Source organism: Acomys minous (assembly GCF_964271855.1).
Source record: "Acomys minous genome assembly, chromosome: 3".
Taxonomy (NCBI): domain Eukaryota; kingdom Metazoa; phylum Chordata; class Mammalia; order Rodentia; family Muridae; genus Acomys; species Acomys minous.
Genome location: NC_140485.1, coordinates 124,191,133 through 124,216,975, shown reverse-complemented (window position 1 = coordinate 124,216,975; position 25,843 = coordinate 124,191,133). Strand labels below are relative to the sequence as shown.

The window sequence follows — 25,843 nt, the reverse complement described above, 5'->3', positions numbered from 1 at the left end:
CTTTCTTCCAACTTTGGACACGGTACTTTTCAGAGTAATATATCAGATGCTCTGAGTAGTCAAAGGTCATACTCCTGATGCTAAGAATGTACCTTACTTAAAGTACATATTGCTCCATGAGTTGTTGACTTATTATTTTTGGATAGTTATTTTATACATTTGTTTAAGTATAAAGTACTTTCTTCTCCCTTGGTGATAAACATACATTTAAGTTTTTTTTTTCTCTTGTCTTTCTCTGGCCATATTCACTTTAATTCAATTTAATGGAATTAGAACATTTATTGTTATGTAGAGGCTCATTCTTTATTTGTGAACTGGTTTTACAAGCATTGCCTATTAAGTAATCTATACTTCCCTGTGTTTATTTGCTGCATCATGCTTTTAAATATGTTTTCTTATAGACAAAACTGTCTTTGAACGTTTTATCCTCTTCCATTGATTTTAATTCATATTCTGTCAGTTCCACTGTTATTTTGGTATTTTTACTTTGTATTACTATCTCATTTCTCAAAGTTTAGATATTTTCTTTTCTTTTTTTTTTTTTGTTACCACAGCATTGATTGCAATAGCCTCTAATTATTAAATAGCAATGGTAATTGTAGGTACATTTGTGTTTCCTAAGTTCTTAAATGGGAATCTGTAAAATGTAATATGTAGAACATTTGACTTCTTCGTACTTTGAAGGAAAACACATTGAGAGATATAAAGATTATAAGAGTAATATACATTTCATATTGTTCAAATTCACTTATAGAATAATTATATTAAAATTTTTTAAAAAGACTTTTTTATAGTTTCGTATTAAGGATGTAAAATCTATAATGCATATTTTATGAGGATTCAGTGCCTTAAGGTTAAAAACCCATTCTTTGCTTACATAAGATTTTATATTTATTCATTTATTTTAGTCTCACCATATTTAATTTTTATTCATTATTTGTGTTATATATATATATATATATATATATATATATATATATTGTGTGTGTGTGTGTGTGTACACTTATGCATGAATATGTGGAGGCCTGCAATGACTTCAGTTATCTTACTTGATAACACTCCATCAAAGTTTTGAGACAGGGTCTCTTGTTGAAACTGGAACATTCTATTTTGATAAATTGTTCTCTCAGGGAGACCCCAGGATCTGCCTGACCCCACCATGCTACTGCTGGTCTTGCAGATACCTGCCTTCCTGCCCAAGTTTCACATACCCGCTGGTGTTCTGAACTCTGCTTCTTTTTTTTTCCCCCCTTTTAGGGTTGTTTATTACTTATGCCTACACAGCAACACTTTCCCCATAGTGCCATCTCCAATGGTCTTATCTATGTGTTTTTTCTTCAGGGACAAAGAATTATAACAGACATTGAGCTCATAAAATAAGCTTTAAAATACAGTTTTATTGAGTTGTTTGTAGAATTAAGCAACTCATCTTACCTCGGTTGTTTGTTGTCTCATGTAAAATATAATACTTAAACACTTACCTCAAAGAATATTTATAGTTATTAGTGAGATGTGGATCTCAAGGATGGATGGCACATTGAATAAAATAAATATTTTCTTCCTTTAGTGCATGCCGTCTTATGATTGTGTTTAAAAGTTAGATAATATTCATATTTCATTTGAAATTTTGTGATACATCTTATAGTTGTAATCATTTTATAAAATTTCATACTAAAATAATTATTATTGAAATATTTTAAGTCTCTTTTAACATGAATCCCCCTCCCTCTCTCTTTCTCTCTCTTTCTCTCTCTCTCTCTCTCTCTCTCTCTCTCTCCTCTCTCTCTCTCCCTCCCTCTCTCTCTCTCTCTCCCTCTCTCTCTCTCTCTCTCTCTCTCTCTCTCTCTCTCAAACACAGACACACACACACACATACACACACATGTATTCACGATGAAAAAACATTCAATACAAATGCCTCATTTCTATGAATCATATTATTTGTATATTTGCTAACACAGCTTTTGGAATAAACATATTTCTCATGTCATTGGTTATGATTATACAGAAAACTTGAAGAGATAAACTTATACAATACTTTGGCTTTCCTCATACTTTCATATGCATACATTAAAATGTGATAACTGTAGACTAATATAGTGCCAGATACAATAAACCTCTTTTTGAAGGGTTGGTCAGGATAGTCCATATGACTTCCAAAACAATACAGATTATTGATGTTGCCCCTGTTTGCCTTTCAGGAGTTGAGTGTTGAGTTTTGGCCCCTAAAGCTGAACATACCACATTTAGGATACATAATTCAGGTAATTCAACCTGGAGCTTACCTTACAGCCTCTTTCCTCTGGTATGGCTTGTTTGGTTGCAGAAAATATGATGTAATCTGGGGAGAGAGGAAATCAGTTCAGCAGCCCTATCCAGCTGCTGCACCTATGATCCATGTCAATTACCAGTGTGGTAAGTTTATAAATAGGTGCCAGAAGTAACTTTCACATGCATGTGGCCACTGTCAGCTATGTTATTGGACTTTAGGCCCACTCAACAGGAGGAATATCATGCCTGTACCAACCTAGCTAGCTTCTCAGGGCTATGGACTTAGGAAAGAATCTACTGCCATCACTTTGATAGAGCAGCATTAACTCCATATCACATTCTAAATCTTATTCTTATGCCCACAAGATAAGTGTAGCTACCACCCCCCAATTAAAGAAGCCTCTCATAAAAAAAATGGAGGCCATGACAGAAAACCACAACTTGACACAATGCAGGGTTCATGGGGAGGCCAGTCCCAATGGATACACATACATCACAGCTCATGCAACTATGCCATAGGATACATCTAGGAAGAAGGGACAGAAAGATTTTAGAGACAGAATATCATAAAGTCTTCTGTAAGCAGTTTTCCCTAAAAGAAAAAAAAAGGCTGCATAAACAATACTAGAACAATAGCAATATCAATAGACATGCTAATGTTAGCATAAGGAGGAAAATATCAAGGGTCTTATGCTTATATAAAAACTACAAGTAACTAATGTTTACTGGAGGATGCTTAATTAGCTCTTTCAGGGTTGAGCACTCTTCCTGGTTTTCCATTGCGGAGTGGTCAGCCTTGAAGCCATATACGCAAAAACAACAAAAACAGACCCAGTAAGTTATATATATATTTTTTACATGCACAAACACATATGTAATAAGTACAATAAAATAAAAAGATGTGTTGAACCTGAGAGCAATGACTAGAGGGTGAAAGCGAGACAATTTTATTGCAAGGGAAAACATTAAAACATAAAAAACAATAAAACAGAAAATAGTTTGAGCTTGAAAGTTTGTGACCTCTCAGAATTTTGATTCCTTTAAAAATTCACTTTGCATAGAAACTTAACCTTGAGCTGTCCTTTGGCTGCATCTGAACAGGGGCTCTAGGCACTCAGCATGCATTGTCCTTGGTTGGTGTCAGTCTGTGCAGGCCCCTTAAGTTCAGGTCCTCAGGCCTTGATCGTCTCTCTGTGGAGCTCCTCATCCACCAGGTCTTTCCACCCCCCATCCCACACTCTTCTATACAACTCTCTACCCAGTATCTGTCCCAAACCCCTGCTGGATGGTGTCTCTCCCAGGTTATCTATTTTGGGCTAAAGTACCTAGACCCCTTGTTCAGATGTAGCAGGTAGATAGCTGAATCTTCCTGCGTGTGAAGGTGGGGAGAGGATGTGGGAGAGCAGGGACTGCCTCTCACATGAACTCTGGTGCCTGAGATTTGGTCACTGTCCCTTGGCTGGGCAGCTTTGCTGGAACACAGAGGAATGGGATGCAAGCTATCCTGGTGAGACCCTGATAGACTGTGATCAGAAAGTGGAGGTGGAGTGCCCTCCCTGTCAGAGGTGAAGGAGAAAGTAATAGGCAGAAGATGGTGGGAATGGGAAGATAAGAACAAGGGGGTAACAATCGGGTTGTAATGTGAGTAAATTATAATAAATAAATAAAAAAGAAAATGAACAACTAATATATATATATATATATATATATATATATATATATATATATATATATCTTACCCTGCAAATAAATTTGACATCCCCCCCAAAAAGGTTGCCTTTATAATAAAAGAAAAAGAAACAACCTTGAAGAAAAATTTTCTAGAGACATATTTCAATATATATGTAATGCTAATTATTATACAAAAGTATAATGTACAAAATAGAAACAGTGTTCATTTATTTAAAAAAAAAGTACATGTAAATTTGATTTAGCCAGTCTAAACATTGTAGTGGAGTAAGCAGTGAAATTCAATAGTATAACAAAGACTTAAAATTGAACTAGGAAACAATTGATTTTAATGCCAATATCTACCTTGCTGTGTGAAATCTTTGTTAGGTGATGTCTGAAAAGACACTTAATTGACAAATGGTTTTACACTTATGCACAGGTTTTCAACTAATAGCTAGGCCATTGAAGGGACTGACTTCCAATTGTTAATTTTTATCTTTTAATGTTCAAACCCAGATACACATTTTCTTCAACAACAAGGGTGTTATATGCCTCATTTTGGAGCTATTATATGTAGGCAGTTTAGAATACTTTATTTATAATAGTTACTGTGGGGTTTTGTGTGTGTGTGTGTGTGTGTGTGTGTGTGTGTTCAGGTATGTTGTGGGAGTCAGAGTCAGCACATTCTAGAAGCTTCTCTCCTTGCACACTGTATATGGGCTCCATGGTTGAGTTCAGGCTGCCTGTCTGACACTCCCACTGCTTTATACACTGAGCCAACTCACTGGCTCCAAGCAGTCCTTTCTTTGCAAAATTCTCATGTGGTGGTGGTTAAGAAAATTATTTTATTCTTATTGACAGATTATTAATTTGCTAATTTGGGTGCAGGATTAGGTCCTGTAGTTCCAGATTCTCTTGAAGCAAGAGAATCACTTGAGCTCAAGAACTCAAGACCACCCTGGGTGTTGTGTAACATTACACTTCAGAAAAATGAATATATCTCATTTTAAAATGTCTAAATTTATGAGTGGCATTATCAACTCTGGGCATATATAACTACATACATACATACATACATACATACATACATACATACATACAATGTTAACATCACACCAATATAAAAGGAAAAACAAGTTGATAATTCACATTTAAAAAACTATGTTTTACAACATGTGAACATGAGCTCCAACTAACAAACTCAAGCCTGGAATTTGTCCAAGTGCGTGCACCCGAAGCCATGTGCACAAATGTTCATAGAAACTTCATTTAAATCAGCAAACATTGTGAAATGTTAGTGAACTTCCAACTGTTAGTGAACATGAGAATGGATCAGTAACAGCTGTATGTTTATGGAAGGCAAAAATCAACACACCGGCTCCTCACAAAGCATATGTGGTTCCTACACATGTAATGAGAAGAAGTCGGATGATGATTGTATTTTAAGAAGTTCTATTCTTGTGATGAGACAGAGAGAGAGAGAGGGAGGGAGGGGGAAGGGAGAGGGAGAGGGAGAGGGAGAGGGAGAGGGAGAGAGAGAGAGAGAGAGAGAGAGAGAGAGAGAGAGAGAGAGAGAGAGAGAGAGAGAGAGAGAGAGAACACTAAGGTGAAGGTGAAGGCAAACATAGTGGTGGTTTCCACTAGACTGCTTGTTTTCACAGTAAAGCATACATCTAAGAGAGCTGCACTAATGCACGCTGTATCACAATAAAATATGTTTAAAAATACATCAGCTGTAGGAAAAAGTTTCCAGACTTGGGGTGCAGGGTGCTCAGAGGATGACAGAATAGAGAGAAGTATTTTCATTGACTTCATCCTTTGTCCCTTGCTGGCTTGCTAAATTCAGTGTTTCAGCACTGGGGACTTGCCAGCTCAGATTTGCAATCCTCAGTGGATCACAAACTTCCTGCGTGGGCTTCTCCTGCTCGGAGTTGATTGAGGATGGATGTATATGGGGACGTAGAATGAAAAGCAACTCAGTTACCCTTAGGAAGGGAGGAGAAAAGAGCAAAGCTGTGGGGTGAACACAAAAGGCCCCACGTTAGTGCCAGCATTTCAGCGGCTGCCGGTTGGACAGATCCTGGATGGCTTCCGTTCCTGGAGTGGACCAGTTAGTCAGGTAGGGATCAAGATCCCACAGGGACTGACCTTTGTTTTCTCGCTTGACAAAGCAAAAACTAAGCTTTAAAGACAGAATAAAGGCTCCACTTCTTTGTTTTTTGTTTAAGTCTAAATCGCAAACCAGCGGCAGTGAAGGGAACCTCTCCTAGGGGGAAGCTCTGGAGCGCAGCGCTCACAGACTTCTCTGTGAGACTGGCGCTGTGGCTCAGTCCCCGGAGCGACAAACTTGCCAGGATTAAAGACAAATTAATTAAACCCACGGCGTGCTCGTCGCACTTTTCGAGACATCCGAGTGCATGAAAAGTCCTGCGAGTTCCCTAGGAAAGAAGACCATGTCCTTCAGTTCTCTTCCCAACCTCTCCTTGCCCGCGGAGGCGAATGAGAGCAAGTTGGCTCCTGAGGTGTGGGGAAAAGATGTCCTGCCTGGCTCGGATGGGACCACAGCGGAGTTGGTAATCCGCTGTGTAATACCATCGCTCTACCTGATCATCATTACGATAGGCTTGCTGGGCAACAGCATGCTGGTGAAGATATTCCTCACCAACAGCGCCATGAGGAGTGTCCCCAACATCTTCATCTCTAACCTGGCCGCTGGAGACCTGCTGCTGCTGCTTACCTGCGTCCCAGTGGACGCCTCCCGCTACTTCTTTGATGAATGGGTGTTCGGCAAGCTGGGCTGCAAACTCATCCCGGCCATTCAGCTCACCTCGGTGGGGGTTTCTGTGTTCACTCTCACCGCCCTCAGCGCTGACAGGTAAGAACACAAGTAGCAAAGAGATAAACTGGAAAAGTGATGGGCAGGGGTAGGGGCTGGGATTATTGGGAATTGGGATACAGCAGTGAAGGAGATGGGGAAAGGAAACTATATAAGGGGAGCCTACTAAATCGTATTCAAACATAATGAGAAGTGAGATTTAAAAACATTGTATATATATATATATATATACACACATATATAAAAAATGTTTGCGCTGTGCACGCACAAAATGAGGGTTATTTTGAGACAGGGGTTCTCTGTGTAGCCCCGGCTGTCCTGGAACTCACTCTGTTGTCAAGGTTGGCCTTGAACAGAAATCCACCTGCCTCTGCCTCCAGAGTTAATAGCTAAAATTGCAATAACTTTAAGCTTGCATGTTCTAGTGCCTGCATCCTCCCCGTGCACCCCCGACCCCGGTCTAGAAACCATACTACAAACAGAAGATCCACAGTATAAACAAGTTAAAATTCAATTGTCTTCTGGGATTTTCTCTGTGTGTTTAAACCTGAGCAGTCTACTTTCCTGATTCAGTAGGGTGGCATTCTATGTTAAAACACTAAGTTTAACTTTAGGGAACTGTTTAGCTCAGGCTGTACACCATTTACAATATGAAGTAAACATTATTTGTCTACGTGAAAACAATCACAATAATAGTTGTTCTTTAAAAATAGACTCTCAAAATTTGTTAAAAAATCATAAGTTCTTTTTGCTCTTGTTGAAATCAAGTGATGTCTCCCATGTAGATAATGCTAAATGTCAGTGTCTTAAAACAATGCTACGGGCACAGCCTTCATTATCAAATCTGCTTTCACATACTCCAGGGCTGTGAAGTATCCATTATTCTAATTGGTTCAGCTCTGTCATTTTCCATGTGTGGATCTGAAGCTCAGAGAATGTAAGTCTTCGTGACATCCCTGGGAGGAAAATTGTGGCTTCCTGAAAGGACTGCTCTCCCAGCCATCGTGTTTTCAGGTTTTTGTGCAGGAGCGAATGTCTGGGTGGATGACTGGAGGCAATGTACATAATTATGCATTATTATTGGAGCTGTGGTCTCATTGCCTTGGGATAAAGGACTGACTGAAGTTATTTAGCTAAACAATTTAATTTGGATATGAAAATGATATCCGTTGTCTTTATTAATCTGCATATTGAGTTACTAGTGAGTCTGGATTTGAGTTTCCTGGGGCTGGTTATAATGTCCTCACACTAATTTGGAGTTGAAGAGTTAATACTGGAAGTAAGACAGTATTCAGTGGAGAGTCTTTTGTTGTTGTTGTTAAGTAGATACTTAGTCTCTGTAACAAACTATTTAAAAATACTCCTGGGAAAGTGGTTTAAAAATTTGAATACCTTATGAGCCTTATTTTGTCTTCTTGGCACTATTTCTATCATCTTTTAAAAAGTTTTATTTCAACTTCAAAGCTAAAATATTACATTTAAGTTGGCTACTCTTCTTCAGGTGAACTATTTTGGTTACACTGTTAAATAAATAAACGTAATTAGAATAAAACACAATGGTTAACAATCACAAAAGTTGAAACTGACACCTAGCATCTGTTTTTAAACTATGGCATTCGGAGCCAGATTCAGAGCTTGAGGTTATTTCATACAAGTTTTCCAATCTATTGCCATGTAAACAAGTAATTTTGCTCTGACCAGAGACAGAAGACTGAAGAGCCTTCTGCATTTAGGACCTTTTGAAGTCATCATATGTAATTATGGAGGCAGCACAATATTCTGATACTCTCATTAAAATGACAAACACTGGTGGATTGCCTCTCTTGTACCTTTGAGTACTCTGGCTGTTTTCAATTTTGTTTAATTAGGAAAGCTTTAAAAATGTCAATAACATATTACAGGGATAAAAGGGGGGAAACATATGCAGGGAAAATGAAAGTTGAGAAATACAGGATGACCAATACCTTCACAAAAGGTAATTAATTTTTCTGAGAGTTTTTGTCATCTCAAAAAGAAAAGTTGTCAAAAAAAAAAAAAGAAAGAAAGAAAGAAAAGGAAAAAGAAGAAAAAGAAAAAGAAAAAGTTGTCTTTTATAGTTTGGACCCAGCTGTGGTTTTTACAGAGCCATAGTTACAGAATGAAGTGAAATTTCTGCACCTAATTTATTACTCTAGTATTAAAGTGACTTATACTATATCTGACTTCAATAAGTTATGTCTTTTACTCAATTGATTTCAAGCACTGCTAAATTGCTTTCATTTTTCTTATTAGAAGGAACACCATGACTTAAAATGCACTGTGGCATTCTTAAGTAGTAATATTGTTTCCACAACTTAGTTGTAGCTATAGCATTATTTGGTTACTTGTAACACAAAAGCTAAGTAATCAGAGAATGTGTCAGGGTGGATTTTATGGCAGCTGAGCCCTCATTGCAGCCTTTACATAAACGCATTTTACCCCAAAAACGATGACAAAATAATATAAGACATGTGCTCCTAAGGCACTGTTTACCTAATTTGACAAAAAGACTAATACTGTCAATATGACATGACATTTTGAGAAAAGGCTTCTGACTCTCTAAATGCCATACTTCCGTGATTGCGCACCCACTACTCTGGACAGCTTGCAGGACGCCTGAGGCAAAGCCGCACATTGTTGCATCAGTCACGTTGAAAAGTTGTTTCTAAGCATGACCTGTGTGAAGATCTGAAAAATATTAGAGAGGCAGACTCTCTCAACTCATATCCAAACGACTCGGTGTCACTCAGTCCCTCAAAAAACCCAGCTGTATGCCTCATATCATCCCCGGTCTTTAGGTGATTCCCAAGCGTGATGTACATTGACCATTACTGGACAGTTTCCATTGTGCGCCACCATTCCTGCCCTAACCCAGTGTCTACACCACAGTTGGTCTCAGTGATTTCCTTATTACTCAAGCCAACAACTATTTGCTGAGAAGCCACTGCGCTGGACATTATACTGAGCACTAGTGAAGCAACGACGAGAAATAGCTTTGCTGCTGCGAGCATATGATTCACACCTGGACTCCCTGTTGGCCTCCTTCCTGAACACTAATGCTTGATAATCTAAAAGAGGGAAGTGTAACTAGACATGCTTAAAGAAACGGATTCTGAGATGTTCTGATGATTTTTTTTTGCAAGATGTAAACACGATCTGATTTTCTGTTTTTTGTGTAATATGATCAAATTCAATTTAATATTTACATTAAGTCAATACTAATACAGATATCGCAAGAGATATTCACATTGATGAATAAATTTATTCACTGATGTTTAATAAGCGAATGATGATTATACTTCTCTATATCTGCCTTCTGATTGGGTACTCTTTAATTCAGTTTTCAAGTGGGAATGTCTCTCAGAGGCTATTTGTAAGGGAAAATGTAACGTTTTACACGTATCTGCTATGCTGCAGAGTTTAATTAAATAGGCTATATGCTGAGGGACATCTTTCTCAAGTTTAATGTAAATATTTGAAGGAAGCATGATAAAACATGCCCACTTGAATATGCATTAGATGACTTTACTTATTGCTTTATGGTCTTCCAAAGATAAACTTGCAGCATTAATATTCTTTCACAGCTGGGTCTATAGCTCAGTAGTAGAGTGCTTGCCTTGCACACAAGCTACCTTGGGTTTATTCCCTGCCCCCACAAAACCAACCAACCAACCAACAAACAAACAAACAAACACTAATTCACAATTCTAAGCTATGTTACTGTACTGATAGCTTTGGTAATCTGTATTTTCTATTGTAATTCTTTGTTTATGGAACTGGCACTATTTTCTCTTCATTTAATTTGTACTGTTTAGAGATTCCTAAGACATAACCCTCTTTTCTTGGAGAAGGTGACAAGAATCATTCCTGAGATGAAATAGTTTTCCTTATCTTTGCCCTACTCTCCTGCTGGGCTTGCTTTCCTAAATGAATTTTGACCTATTGCTAGTAATCTTATCATATAAGAGGTTTATACATTTTATAACCATTTAAGTTTCTTTACCATCTTTTAGGGGTGGAGGGCATATTAAAATACGAAGATGTGTGTCATCCAAAAATTCATAAATTAAAACCTTTTCCCACAATACCGTGGAATAGGTAGTGGAACCTTTGGGAGGTGATTAGGTCTTTAGAATACGGTCATTGTGAAAGCAACTCCAGAAGGACCCAGTGGAAGACACCAATATACTATAAGCAAGGGCACAAGTGAAACCACCAACTGGACCACTGTGTGGGTAGAAAGCAAAGCTTTTGGGGGAGCAAGCTGTCAGGATGCCTCTGAGAATAGAGGTTTTTAGCTGTTCTGGAAAGCAAGTGAGTTTCATATGATAGTCAACAGCTTGAGGTCTTTGAGTTGAGCAGGCTCTAGACTGACTGGGAGCTAGATGCTCTTGCTCAGGTAGTTGACTGTTGGTGGATCAGGGAGGTAGTGGCTTTCTTGGTAATAGAAACCAGCCTTAAGAGATCCCTGAGAAATGCTGAGTTTAGGCTTCTGTTTACTTAGTAAGAGCCATTTTGTTTAGGAAATTGTCACCAGCACTGCCATTTTGGGGTCCTGCTTTGGGACCCCGTCCCAGCTTTATTCATGTCATCCAGGAAGGGCACTCTCAGAGGGAGTGACTCTGGAAAGCCTTCACTCTGGACTTCCTACTCTTCAGGACTGTAAGATGACCTTAATGGGTTAGTAAATCTGACAGCCTAGAGTATTTTATTTAGTATTGGAGATACCTAAGACCATGTTTCTGAAAGTGTATACACTTGGTATGGTGTGGAGAGGGGCATTCCTTTTATGTTTTAAAAGTATGAAGGACATTTAGAATTTTCTTTGTGGTTCTTGGCTATCTAAAAGAAGGCTACATATGGATGTTTATTATCTGTCTTATTCATCCTCCTCCTTTAAAAACTACATTCAGCAGGTTTCATTTATTTGTATATATATATTGATAATTTACCCTTATCAGTTTTCAGATAGAGTATCAGTCAATAGATAGGTAAATGTTGGGAGAGAGAGATGTTTTTTCCTCACTTCACAGTGGAAAAAAAGACCTTAAGTTTCTTTTTAAAATGATATAATAGGTAATAATAGTCTGACTGAAATCACTTTTCATTATATTTTGTTATCTCCTAGATACTTTATAACTTCAAATACCATTAAAGACAAATATAACTTGCTTATATACAGTTCGGTTTGTTTGAATTATCACTGCTTCATTTGAAGTGTGGAGTTTGCCGTGGTACACTGAGGATCAATTCACTGTCTCAAAATGTGAGTCCTGTACCACCTGTTCCTACTACACATTACCACTGATATGTATGAGGTGAGACTCTATACAACCTAAAACAATAGAGTAGATGTATTAAAAACAGAATGCTATTCAATTTTCATTTTTCTTAATTGGACTGTGGAGAAAATTCCCACTCTGGAGTAGTATCTAGGGTTTATCGATTAGGAAAACTGTGAAGAAAAACAATATTCAGTCCCAAACATTGAAGTTATGAGAATAGACTCAAGGTAGACTTTAACTGCACTGCTTTGTGGACCTTTAATAATTTAGTTATTTTCCTTAGATGGAATTATAGATTGGAAATAAAAGCATTCAAATAAAAGTCTAACAGATTGTCATATTCAATGAAAAATGATAGTGTACATTGACTTAAGATAAAATCATTGTGAAAGAGCCAATAACCGCTACTCAGGAGATTCCACTTTAAATCTCTTTAATTGTGTTCTGTGCCAATAATCCCTGGAATGAGTTGGAGTCACTGACATGACAGGTAATTTTTTTCTTCCATACATTGGGAAATGTCCAGGGGAGGAAAAGGTGTTGGTACTTTTATTGCCAATAAAATTTATCTCCCCCTTTCTTCTTGCTCGTTCTCAATCTCTTTTTCTCCCTCCCTCCTTCCTTCCTTCCTAAGGAGTAACTTGAGATTCTTGTCCTAGGTACAGAGCTATCGTGAACCCCATGGACATGCAGACGTCTGGCGTGGTGCTATGGACCAGTTTGAAGGCCGTGGGCATCTGGGTGGTCTCTGTGTTGTTGGCGGTCCCTGAAGCTGTGTTTTCGGAAGTAGCTCGCATTGGTATCTCGGATAACAGCAGTTTCACAGCATGTATACCCTACCCACAAACGAATGAGTTACATCCAAAGATTCATTCAGTTCTCATTTTTCTTGTCTATTTCCTCATACCACTTGTTATTATCAGCATTTATTATTATCATATTGCAAGGACTTTAATTAAAAGTGCACACAATCTTCCTGGAGAATACAATGAACATACCAAAAAGCAGGTGAGCTTGTTCAGGGTGTGTGTGTGTGTGTGTGTGTGTGTGTGTGTGTGTGTGTGTGTGTGTGTGTGTGTGTATGTGTGTGTATCTGTGTGTGTTGAAAGGGTAAGATAGTCAAAGACAGTGATTGCTATTATTTTTATGGGCTGTCAATCCCATGAAATACGAAGACAGCCTTCGGCTTTCGCTTGCCTTTGCCAAAATGATTCTTGGGAAATTTCTGTCATGTGGTTGTGTCACATTGTGAAAGGGTCTACCTGGCTCCTATTTACCAGGCATCCCAGACTCTGAGAAGAATTGGAATTTTAACCAGTAGATACCAATGTCTCTGTGCTTGGTGATTCTTAGTGGTGTGAAGATTGAGTTCAGGTCCCATGAAGCCACGTAAAAACATTGGGCATGGTCTGCAACTAACAGCAAGAGGGAGAAGTGTGCAGACAAGAAGTTCCCTGGAGCTTGCTTGCCAGTTAGTCTACTGTCTGTGCATGGGGCTCAGTGAGAGAACCAGTCTATAGGCTCATTGTGTCCTTTACTTGACAAAACTCAACACTACTCAGAGTGCTATAACCCAATTTGTATTATAATTAGATATTTGATATTTGGTATTTGATTTCTTTTGAGTTCTTCAGATACCCACAGTTTTTGTTTTGTTTATTAAACAGCATTGGTTCTGTCTTATTTCTGCAAATTTCCCTTTGGAGATTTATAAGCCCCAATTGGGTAACTGATTCTTGACACTTGCCAAGACATCATCCAAAGCTTACCCAAAGCTTACCCAAAGTTGAATATCCAGCTTCGGACTGACATGAAAGTTTTACATCCATGCCTTGTCATCTATGGAGGACACACTGAATGCTCTAAGTTCCACCTTCCTACTTCTTAAAATCGGTTGGTTTATCTAATTTACACTACCAAGATGCATCATAGTGCCACTGCATCTACTTCGGTGCCAGCTTTCCTCTGGCTTTCAGACTTTCTACTTCTTCTAGGAGTATTCTAGCTGCTGATCAATGGCTCCATCTCAGAAAATGTGAGGACTGCTGTCAGTCCTGATTAACCGTGTCCCTACTCACACTGTTAGATTTAAACATTGAAGCAAGCTGGAAAATAAGATCTAAACCTTGTACTCTAGATTTAAGAAAATAATTCTTAGGTTGTTAAAATGTTAAATGTCTGATTTTGATTTCTACTTAATATATCCCTGAAAACTTTCATACAAAACAGTAAGCATAAGTATGCATTTTCTGAAATAAATCCAGTTTAATGTTACTAGGGTTGATATTTACATTAGAAGTTTAAAAATTATTTTATCTATCATCTATTTACCTATATGTATGTCTATCTATCATCTATCTATCTATCATCCATTTTTCTATCTATCATCTATCTGTAGCTATACATCCATATATATCTATATGTCTATCATATCTCTGTCTCTCTCTCTCTCTCTCTCTCTCTCTCTCTCTCTCTCTCTCTCTGTGTGTGTGTGTGTGTGTGTGTGTGTGTGTGTGTGTGTGTCTTACAACTTGAGGACAACTTACTGTTACTGGAGTTATTCTTCTTCTTCTGTCATGTGGCCTCTGATTATTGAACTCAGATTGTCAGGCTTGGCAGCATATTACTTTAGCCACTGAGCCATGTCTCCAGTTCCCAAAAAATTTGATTATTTTGTAAATTAGGGACATAAATCTCCATGTTTATTTCTTTACTTGTTTGTTTTTGATTATCTAGTTGTGTGTGTGTGTGTGTGTGTGTGTGTGTGTGTGTGTGTGTGTGTGTAGAGAGAGAGAGAGAGAGAGAGAGAGAGAGAGAGAGAGAGAGAGAGAGAGAGAGAGAAACTAAGGTAAAATATAATCCTGTCTCAAAAGGTCGTTTTTTGGAGGCTATGCACACTTGAATGTGTTGTATGTTTACTTAATTTAATATACTTAATATAAACAAAATAATTTTTGTTTTTTACTATCATGGCCTTATCTTAAGTAAAAGGAAAATATTTTAAGGCATTCGTTAACATTACCTCTTTGACATGAAGATAGTCATTTATGATTTATCATCTAATCTTGTATACATACTAAGTAAAAAGAAAATAATGTGGTGATCAGAGTTGTCTTGGTCAAGCATTAGAGCATTCACTATGGTGAAGTAAAGAAACAGTTGGTGTGCTTAATATTCACCACATGTGTCCCATGGTGATACCTCTTACTTCTGGGAGGTGAGTTTTGGCGGTGGCTGACTGACTCTGTTTCCTTTTGACCAATGGCTGTCTCTGCTCTTCACAGATGGAGACACGGAAACGCCTGGCTAAGATTGTGCTCGTCTTCGTGGGCTGCTTTGTCTTTTGTTGGTTTCCCAACCACGTCCTCTACTTGTACAGGTCTTTCAACTACAAGGAGATTGACCCTTCTCTCGGTCACATGATTGTCACCTTAGTGGCCCGGGTTCTGAGTTTCAGCAATTCCTGTGTCAATCCCTTTGCTCTTTACCTGCTCAGCGAAAGCTTCAGGAAGCACTTCAACAGCCAGCTCTGCTGTGGGAGGAAGTCGTATCCAGAGAGGTCAACCAGCTACCTTCTCAGCTCTTCAGCAGTGAGAATGACTTCTCTGAAAAGCAACACCAAGAATGTGGTGACCAATTCTGTCCTGATAAATGGACATAGCACAAAGCAGGAAATAGCACTGTGATTGGAGACCACGCAGGTTGCTCTTAGAAAATACCTGATAAACTTTTCTATTATTATCAACAGAAGCAGAACCAAATAATTTCCACAATCATACCATTCCCTAAGCTAATTCATCAGGGGACTTCATGACTTGACTGAGGTGTAAAGCAAATATTTTTCTCTGAATAGATTTTACATTACACCATGCACATCTATACTGCACATACATAACTCAAACATATTTCCTGCTAACATTTATTTACAAATTCCCTCAGGATTTAAGGTATTGCCACAGGTAACTGTGCCATATTTACTTTAAGTTCCTTTTTGTCTTAAATCACAGAGAACAGTGCCATAATGAGTCAGTAACTTAATGAAAGGTATTATTCAAACACCCATTCTTTGAAATGAGTTATATCATTCTGCTAAGTAAATTTTATCCATAATTAGTGTATATATGTACATATATCTTAATTTGGAAACAATCCCCAAGGTGGAGCTTAATCCTAATTCATTACTATTTATGGTTTTTGGCATAATTATAATATATAGAAATGTTTGTAAGTTCTAGATATTGTATTGGAAAGTATGATGACATTTTATTATGAATTATAAATTGATATGTGTATGTGACTTACCTTGGTATATGTATAACAGGTATCATATGCTCCAAATTTCAATACTGTTACTTGGATGTTTGCATGACTATTTTTGTCAACACTCAAATTCTTGAGTAAACTGTCAATTTTGCTTCTGTGTAGATAACAAGATTTGTGTGATTCTGATGATTTCTCATTTGCTTTGGCATCTGCCAACTGACAAGTGTATGGGATCTCAGGCATTTTTTCCTGTGCATGATATCACAGTTTTCTAAGAATAAATATCTTGTTATTATTAAGCAAAATGTAAACATTGTCTTTATTAAACTCTTTTCTTAAACCCATACCAAATGTCTAATACTTGACTTTATTCATGCCATGTTACCTTCTAAATTTACTAAGGTGATTTTTCTGGCACATTAATCTCCCCTTAAAAATTCCTTAACCCATACAACTAAAGATAGGACATAATCATTTGGACCTAGAAATTGAAAAATAAGTGTAAGCAAAGTACCTATAGCATGACCTATAGAAATGACAAGAAACACGAATCAAGTGTTTGGTGTTTTTTAAGCTTATTACTGAAGCTTTATATGTAAAATTTAATTTTCTTTGAAATAAACTCGTAAAAGAATAAAAGAAAGGATCAATTTTCTATGTTATGAAGATGCTAAAATTCAGGGGCATCTTTCTTCAAGAAATGGCACAATCCCACAAATTAAATGAGAACATTAATTCATTGCCAGAGACCTGGTCTTTAGCTTTCATTAACTTCATGGAATGGTTACCTGTGAAGTAGGTCTTGTTTTATTTCATAGGCTCAGAAATCAAGGCTCAGCTATATTTAGTAACACAAAGAAGATGATTCTGCCATGTGCACCACTTGGAATAGGAAATCTGATATCACATCATAAAGTGTCTGCTCCACTACTTTATTGCCTTTCAGCTGTAGCTTTCTACATCAACCCTCAAACTTCGGGCAAGCTGCAGATCTGCTCACCATGAAATTACACAATGTGCAAAAAGCTTACATTAATTTTAAGAATATTACAAATAACTTAAGGCTCATTCACTGCAATTTGCAGAATCATTGTCTAAGAAGTAAGAATCTTTGGTCAACGTAGAATATTTCTCATTAAAGGTGCTAGGAGGATAATAGACAAGTATGAAAGATTGCAAAGCTCATTCCCAGATGTCTTACATGATTCTTTTAGTTCCACTTATATAGAAATATATGAAACATTATAAAAATGGATGCATATGTACTGTAATATATTCATATGACCTTAAATGTAAAAGGACATATACATATTAACTGTGAATTACTAACAGTTTAGGTTTCAAGAGAATACAATTGTGATATAACTATCAGATATTTTGTAAAAATGAAAAAATTTAATGAAAGGTTTTAGAAAAAGATTCCCTATTTTGTTTACCTAGAAACATGTCAATGTCATGATATCTATGACAAACATTTTTAATCTTCTTCTTACTAGAAAGAATATTAGCAATGGTCACATTTCTGAATATGTCATCACAATTTGGCTGCATTTAAATAGATTTATTTTATTTTACGTGCATGAGGATTTTCTCTGCATGTATGTATGTGCACTGCATGTGCGCTTGGTTCCTTGAAAGGCAGAAGAAGGCACTGGTTCCCTGGAACTGCAATTACAAATGGTTGTGAATCACATGTGAGTGCTCTGAACCAAGAGGGGGTTCCCTGCTAGAGAAGCAAACTTTCTTAACAATTGAGGCATTTTTTTCAGCCCTTCAAAATTCTTTTTTTTTTTTTTGCTTAGACATGGAGAGTTACTAAATTAGAATATATTTTAATATACATTGTGATGAAGGTGATAATAGATATATTTATCAAATGGTTGCCAAACAAAATAATACTTTTTGCATTGCATACATGGAGGTACATTTACACATATAAGATTTTTTTAAAACATAAAATCACATTGAAACACTTGGTTGGACTTGTTGGCTTTTGTGTGTTTATCCTATATAAACTTGCTAATGGTCCCTGATTTATGATAGTTAGACTATGATTTTTTTCTACTCTACAACTGTGTAAAGTTGATATGTATTATGTAGAAAATATTCCTTAAATTTTGATCATTTTCTGAATTGGTGGTATCACCCTCTGTCATGCTGGGGAGCCATGGCAGCGAGCTATAGTTCATGCCTACCTTTTGATCACAGAGATAAATAGAAAACAATCAGTGCATTATACTGAATAAATAATATGCAGTATTAAGCTTTTATTAGGCTTATATTAAATTATTTTGCCAAAAATAGGTGAATTTAAGTGCTATAAACATGTTTAATACAGCCAAGGGTAAAGTATATTGTTTGGAAGGGTAGCTGTATTTAATACATTTTTATAAGAACTGGGTTTGGGTGAGTAGTGGAATTTAGTCCAGTTTAGCCTTGAACCCCACAAGTCTGTGTCTTTTGAGTGCTAGTATTAAATACAGAAACAACCACACCTGTCATTAAATGCATTGTTGATTTAATATTTGCAATACACAATTTTTGCCACAGACTTATCGGACCACCCCTTTTTGGGATAAAGAGCATCTATGCTTGCCCCTGGGTATTTGAATATTTATAGCTCTTTTTATTTGAATGTGCTTCCAAGTTCATGTGTTGGACATGTAATCCTTGTATTAAGAAGGCAGAATCTTTTGTGAGATGAGTAGAGAATAAGGGTTCTGCACCATAGAACACATTAAAGTCTTCATCATGAGAATGAGCTCATTAACACAGGAATAAAATCTTTACAAAGGATGTCAGCTTCCTTCCCTCTCTCTTTTTCATGTGATCCAACTTACTACACTTTCTGCTGCTGATAGTGGGGCAAGAGGAGTCTCCAGATGTTGCCACAGATCTTAAACTTGTCAGTTCTCTAACTGTGATTCAGTTAAGTTTCTATTATTTACAAGTTAAACAGTCTATCCAACAAACTCCAAATGAAGACGGTTCCTAACACCAAATAATGATAAATAAATGAGCCCAAAACTTACCTATGATGTACACAGAAAAATAGTCAACGAACTGAAAGGTGTAAAGCACTCAGATGTAGAGTGAGTATGCTTACCTTCAATGAGAATCAGGCATATATTTTATTATTTAACTATCCTCCTTAAAACGTGAGATGTGAATGAAATGAAAACATTAATCTTTCATATGTTTGAGACTAGGCCCTAACCTCACAACTATCTCCTACACATCAGATGGTTTAGTGACACTACAAAGATGATTAAACATGTGATGTAAGATTGTCAGACAACACCTGGCATAACAGTAAATGTTCAGCGATGGTGATCTATACCGTTCTTTAAATTTGACTTGTGTCTCCTGGTAGAGTGATAGTAAAATTTATTAAACATTTACTATGACAGCTAGTACTGTGTCCTTTATAAGGACTATGTCTCTTGTAAGGCCACATCTAATCCAATGCATAAATGATTCGAATGTTAATAACTGGGCAAGACACATGAGGAAGAGCTTATCATTTAGCTTTTTCTGGTTTCTAAATTCTTATCGAATTATTTACTGTTTAAAAACGTTGTATTCAATGTAGGGATGAATATGCTATGATGAGCTCAGCAGATGGAGTTATCTAATAGCATTGTAGCTGTCATTGTTAATGTAACAACATAGTCTGGTATTTTACAATAATGACATCACCAAATGACATATTGCTAGCAGTGTATTACTGTTTTTAAGTAATACATGAATGCATTCCCTCTATAGTCAAGAGTCTGAGAGATCTTGTATTCAGTAAATTCTTTGAAAGATGGAATTATGTATGCTAGTTTCCCCCTGAAATGTAGACATCATTTTATAAGGACAGAGAGAAATAGCTCTTTGAGTAGCTTGAGCATTTCCAGAAAAGGAAAAAAAAAGCTTAAATTTTTGTACACTTTCTTTAGTACATTTACAAAAATGACATCTCACATATAAAAACACGAAACTGCAATTTTGTTCACAAATACCTTTCATAATTTTGTGTGCGCTACATAAAAAGTGGGAGAGAGATAAAAATTGGTGAACTTTTTAAAAATACAAAAACATTTTATTTGTCTATTTGCTTATTAGAACATATGCTAGATATTGGTGAAATCCCATGGAGTTCTGGAATAACTAATAGAGTCTGGACAAGCATAATCCACATGTACTCATATTTCATTTTTAGCTTCATTGCTCAGTCAGAAAATACTTCTACGTTTCTAAGAAAAGAACTATTTCAACCATTAGACAGCTCCTAAAATAGAATATGCAAAGTATTTCATCTACAAATAATTTAACATTCCGGTATGCTTTCCTTATCCTTGCTCAAAACCAGGAGGCAAATCTGTCATAAAATATGGGGTTGAAAATTATTTGTGTAAAGTTACAAAAGAACAAAAGAAAAAAAAAAGCAGGAGAAGCGTGTTTGTGACTGGCAGTAAGGACCACTAGTGGAAGCCTTGCTCATTAGCATTAGCAATGTTTAAACCAATGTAAAAACCACCATTTTACTCTCTTAAATCATTTCGCCGAGTTGTTTTATTTTCCTTTTTATGTTGTGTTTTAGCAGGCATTTGAACAGGAAAATGTCCTGATTCCTAACTCAGTGTTAACCTGCAGTGGACAATTTGAAATCACATAACAGCAAAGCCATGGTGAAGATTTTATTTCTAAGAACTAACTCTTCCCTTGGGCAATAAATTGATAGTAATTACCCCTCATGCCTCATGTTGGAAGAATTATATAAGTTAAAGCCACCCAGGAATTTTGTAATTTTTTTTTACTGATATTCAACAAAACTATTTGAAATGAGAAACATATAATCATTCAAGTTATCTCAGATATCAGGTCACAAAGATAAATAAAATTATCCAATCTGAAAATCAGGTGATAGAATGTTTTAATTGCTGGTGTTTTATCATACTAAAAAATTACTTGGAACCACGAGCCTATATTTAAACTTTTAACTGTCTGCCCAATGTTAGGAATCTGTTTGCTTCTGGTATGTAGAACTCTATTGCTTCCTTCTAGGCACAATGTGAGAGTATTTCTCAATAGTATGATCCATACTTTTGCTATTACTGTGCTGGAGATAGCCTTTTCCCCCATGTAGCCCAGGTTAATCTCTAACTCCAAGTTATAGAGCATCTGCCTATACGGGATTGCAGACATGCTCCACCCTCTAATGCCTATAATTGTAGTGAGAAATGTGTGATTTTGGTTTCTTTAAAAAACATAACAATTTTATGGGAATATGTTTTTGTTTGTGTGTGAGGATATGAGATGACTCCCAGCAGTGGACTATGATTTGCCCCATGCTATGGCAAGAGCATGGTTTTGCCAGCTGTAGACAGTTTCTGCAGGTGTGTGAGGTATGGTATTCTGGGACCTTTTCAGAGGAGATATAAATGCTAGGGCCCCGAGAGGGTGGGGATTGCTCTTTTTGACTGCTTGGTAGTTGGATGCTGTTGGTTGCTGTTTGTCCAGTAGTCATGAGCAAAGATGCAAGAAGAAGAAATCAGATATCCTGATTGCAAAGATCAAACTTGTCCCAAGGAACGCAACATCCCTAATCAGCAGGAAGGAGTCTAATGATAACGTCACCCATTTTTCACCCATATTTTTTCTTTGCTATCTCCTGTTAGATGGTCATTAAGTGTAGAGAAGGTGGAAGAATTTTAAAAATGGAACCTGCAAAGTAGCAAATGCCAACTATGTAAAACAGTAAAGCTTTATATTTTCTGATGTTAATTTATGTGCATGTGTACAAAAGAATTGTTTCTTATCTTGCTCAGTTCCTGTTCCTGGTGAGAATGAAGAAATAATGGGAGAAAATTCCACAGATCACTCCCATCCTACACTGTATCTTCACTAGACTTACTCTTCATCCTAAATTGCTGTTTTATTGGATGAAGTTTCTTCATGACAAAGCAATATTGGTCAAACAATGGCGATGTCTTATATCCAATAAAGTTCAATGTCTGATTGAATTTGGTATGTGCTTATCACTCAGCTTAGCACAAATTTATCCTAGGAACAAATTGCTAACAAGAAGATTGTTTCAGCTTATCTGTTTAATCAAATCAATCTCTGGCTTCCAGCAGAGACCATATAAAATAGATGCTAGAATTTACGTGTGTTTGATCTGTCTGTTTTACTTTTGTATTTCAGCCTAAGCTATAATAACCTGTCCAGAGTGTTTAGAAATTAGAGCCCTGTTCTCTTGTCAGGCATCTTGCCAAAACCAGAACTAATGAATGCACTCCATTGAATTAAATGTCTCAGAATATTTCTTCTCAGAGGCCAAGAGTTTAAATTTTATTTCAAAATAATTTATGATTAGAGAAATGAAGATAAATGTTTATGCCTTTGAAGTGCTTATAATAGTGTTTAATTATTTATTTGATTTTTAAATTCAGCTTTAGGAATTCATGATGATTTATTTTTAATAAGAATATTTAATAAAAATCAGGGTGGCACTCAGAGGAAGGACAGCAGGTTACCAAGAAGAGACTTGATACCCTATGAGCATATACAGGGGGAGGTAATCCCCCTCAGGAACAGTCATAGGGGAGGGGAATAAGGGGAAAATGGGAGGGAGGGAAGAATGGGAGGATACAAGGGATGGGATAACCATTGAGATATAACAAGAATAAATTAATTAAAAAATTTTAAAACAAAAACAAACAAAAAAAATCAGTGTAGAAAATTGCACATGTGAAATCAAAAGTCATAGTTCTACAGTCTTCTCAGAACACCTTTTCAATGTGAAGTGGAGAAAATTCCTGCTTAAATTAGTTCATAATTACATCCCTCTCGAACACATCCTTAAGCTATTCAAAACCTAAAGGAATTATATATTCAAAGTCTAAGAGAATTATATAATTGTTTGGTCAAAACTGAAATTGTGCTAAATACTCATTATAATATTTTCCTTTTCTATCTGCAATCATTGAACAAAACTAGTATTAATAGTTACAGTGGGCGTGTTTTCACTACCGTTAATTCCTGCCCTTTCATTTTAAATTTCAATACATATGGAATGTTTCTCATTTGCTAGAAAGTAGTTTTTGAAGAAGATTTTGAAGTTTAAATATATATATATATATTCTATTTCAGTAATGATTCTGCAGAATAGTGGAATGCTCTCATAGGATTGTTTTTCTCTATTGAGTAGTTTTACTCTGTCCAATCATTTACAAGTCATTTATATTGACACATACAATATGGGGCAATAGTATATCTTCATTCCTATAAAAATAATTAGCACATTATAAATTTGTTTTTTTCTGGTAAGCTTAGGATGCCTTATCAATGCTGAGGACTGAAAGAGAATTCAGGCTACATTCTTTTTTATATTTCTCTTTTTACATACACATTTATATTATTACACATAAATAAAAAACTACATGTAGCAAGAAGTACCATGAAACAATCAGGAATTATATAAATGTTACAATCATAGTGTTTTGTCTATTTGTATTTGGCAACCTTGGGAAAAAAATCTTCCCTTTCTTGGTGAGTCTAAAATTTTGAGTGTAAATCAATATCTATCATATTTCATCTCTATCAACTTAAAACATCTATCTAGGCCTAAAAACATCTTAACCTCTAAGAAACTAAGCTTAATTGTAATACTAAACTATCTGGTCTTCAACCCCATCAGAGACTTGAGAAGGAATAAAATTGATTACCTGAGTATACAGGGGATGCAAATTAGCAGCTTCCCAGATGAGAAGATGACAGAGACAGTTTGCTACCTGAGCAGTCACCCAAAACTCTCTATAAAGTTGCAACATCATCTTTAGCCTTCTGGGCCAATATATCTGACAGACATATTTGTGAGGCAGAAACTTTTGAGGACTTGCTTATCCTGTCTTAACAGAGTTTGGCTGTCCATTCTGCCTGCATCCAAACTTGCCCATTTTTAGGCAGAATTCTGTCTATGACAGAAACATTTTGCCCAGTGTCTGGTTTGGCATACTTGAAACCAACTCCATAAGGAAGTTCCTTGATGCTCACCATCTTCTTTGAGATAGTCTGGGTGTTGTCAGGAGTTAACCTTTCTTATTGCCAAAGGATCTTTAAAATAATAGAAACAATCTCTAAATGCCATATTCTGTAGGTCTCTGAGGCTTTGGAAGATCCTATCTAACTTCATTGGATTGTTTTATGGAGATTCTACCAATTAGATTTTTGCGGTGCACATTAGAAAGTCTTGGCTCTAAGATGGAAGCTTTTCTTAATGTTACTTATGTTGAGGGTCATAGGTGAATTGTAGCTTGAAGTATTTATCAGCAAAAATGATTCGGTACATAACAATCACATTGTGTAATTGTCATTAATACAATTTATAAAACTAACATGATCATATGTAACTAAAAATTTTAAACCAATGTTCATTCTATTTGAGGTCTTAAGGAAGACATGTTATATTAAATTTTTTAACCCACTACATGATAATTTGGCAACATAGAAATTATGAGATTTTGCAGGATAGTGCAATTAATAATTCAATTTGCTATGTTAATTTAGTTTCTCATATTTTAAGAGGTAATTAATTTTATTTATGTAAAATAAGAATCACAAATTTTTTCTCTTTATTTTAGAGTTTCTGTTGCTGTAATAAAGCACCTTGACCAAAAGCAACTAGGAGAAGAAAAAGTTTTATTTTCCTCTTACATTTCTCAGGCCACACTCTATCAGTAAGGAAAACCAGGACTGGAACTCTTGGTAGGAACCTGGTGGCAGGAACTGAGGCAGGGACTATGGAGAGGTGCTAATTACTGGGTTGATCAGTTTGATTTTATTTTTTATTTTTACAACACTGGACCACTTGCCTAGGGATGACACTGTCCACAGTGACATGGGACCTCCCACATTAATCATCAGTCAAGACAACTCTACATAGACTTCCCTACAGGCTAACCGGATGGAGGCATTGTCTTGACTATGATTCTTTTTTCCCCCAGACATATCTAGGTTTGTGTCAAGGTGACAAAAAGCAACCAGTATATCTTTCCATCAATTTAGGGCAATAAATACTTATTTATACACTTTTCTGTTTTTTGAGATAAGCTCTTAGTATGAAGGCTAGGCTGGTTTTGAATTCATTATATATTAACAGCCTCATGAGGAATGTAGTGATAATAGTACAAAACAACTGGCTTCATCACACTTTGATTTTTGTGTCTATCAGTGAGTCAACACTCCCTGAAAGAATACTCAAAAATCATTGCCATTCTTCTACTCCTAATACATGTGTGATTATTTTACTTAAAATCATCTATCAAAAGTTATGTCTTATTTTTGTGATGATTTTGTAAAAACTAGAGTTTGACATTGCTATTAAAAAACACATGAAGAAAGAGGTATGCAATTTGTAGTTGCTTACCAGCTCAGATTCAGAAACCTGCATATGAGGTTTAGAGGGAAATTAAAACCTTTTCTGATTTCAGTTTAAGTGGATATTGCACCA

The 25,843-nt window shown here is 36.3% G+C and overlaps 1 protein-coding gene across 2 annotated transcripts in view; it reads left to right on the top strand.

Moving 5' to 3' along the window:
• NMBR (neuromedin B receptor) overlaps nt 1–16,678 on the top strand; it is a 69,368-nt gene extending 52,690 nt beyond the window's left edge. Inside the window, exons 1-3 of one of the 2 annotated variants that reach the window (XM_084776100.1) lie at nt 6,047–6,817; nt 12,741–13,089; nt 15,366–16,678. In XM_084776100.1, coding sequence (XP_084632226.1) covers nt 6,360–6,817; nt 12,741–13,089; nt 15,366–15,767 — 1,209 coding nt within the window. In that variant the 5' untranslated portion in view covers nt 6,047–6,359 and the 3' untranslated portion in view covers nt 15,768–16,678. Of the gene's footprint in view, nt 1–6,046; nt 6,818–12,740; nt 13,090–15,365 lie in introns of those variants that run through there. The other variant, XM_084776101.1, reaches the window with a different exon arrangement.
• Nucleotides 16,679–25,843: the final 9,165 nt, after the last annotated feature.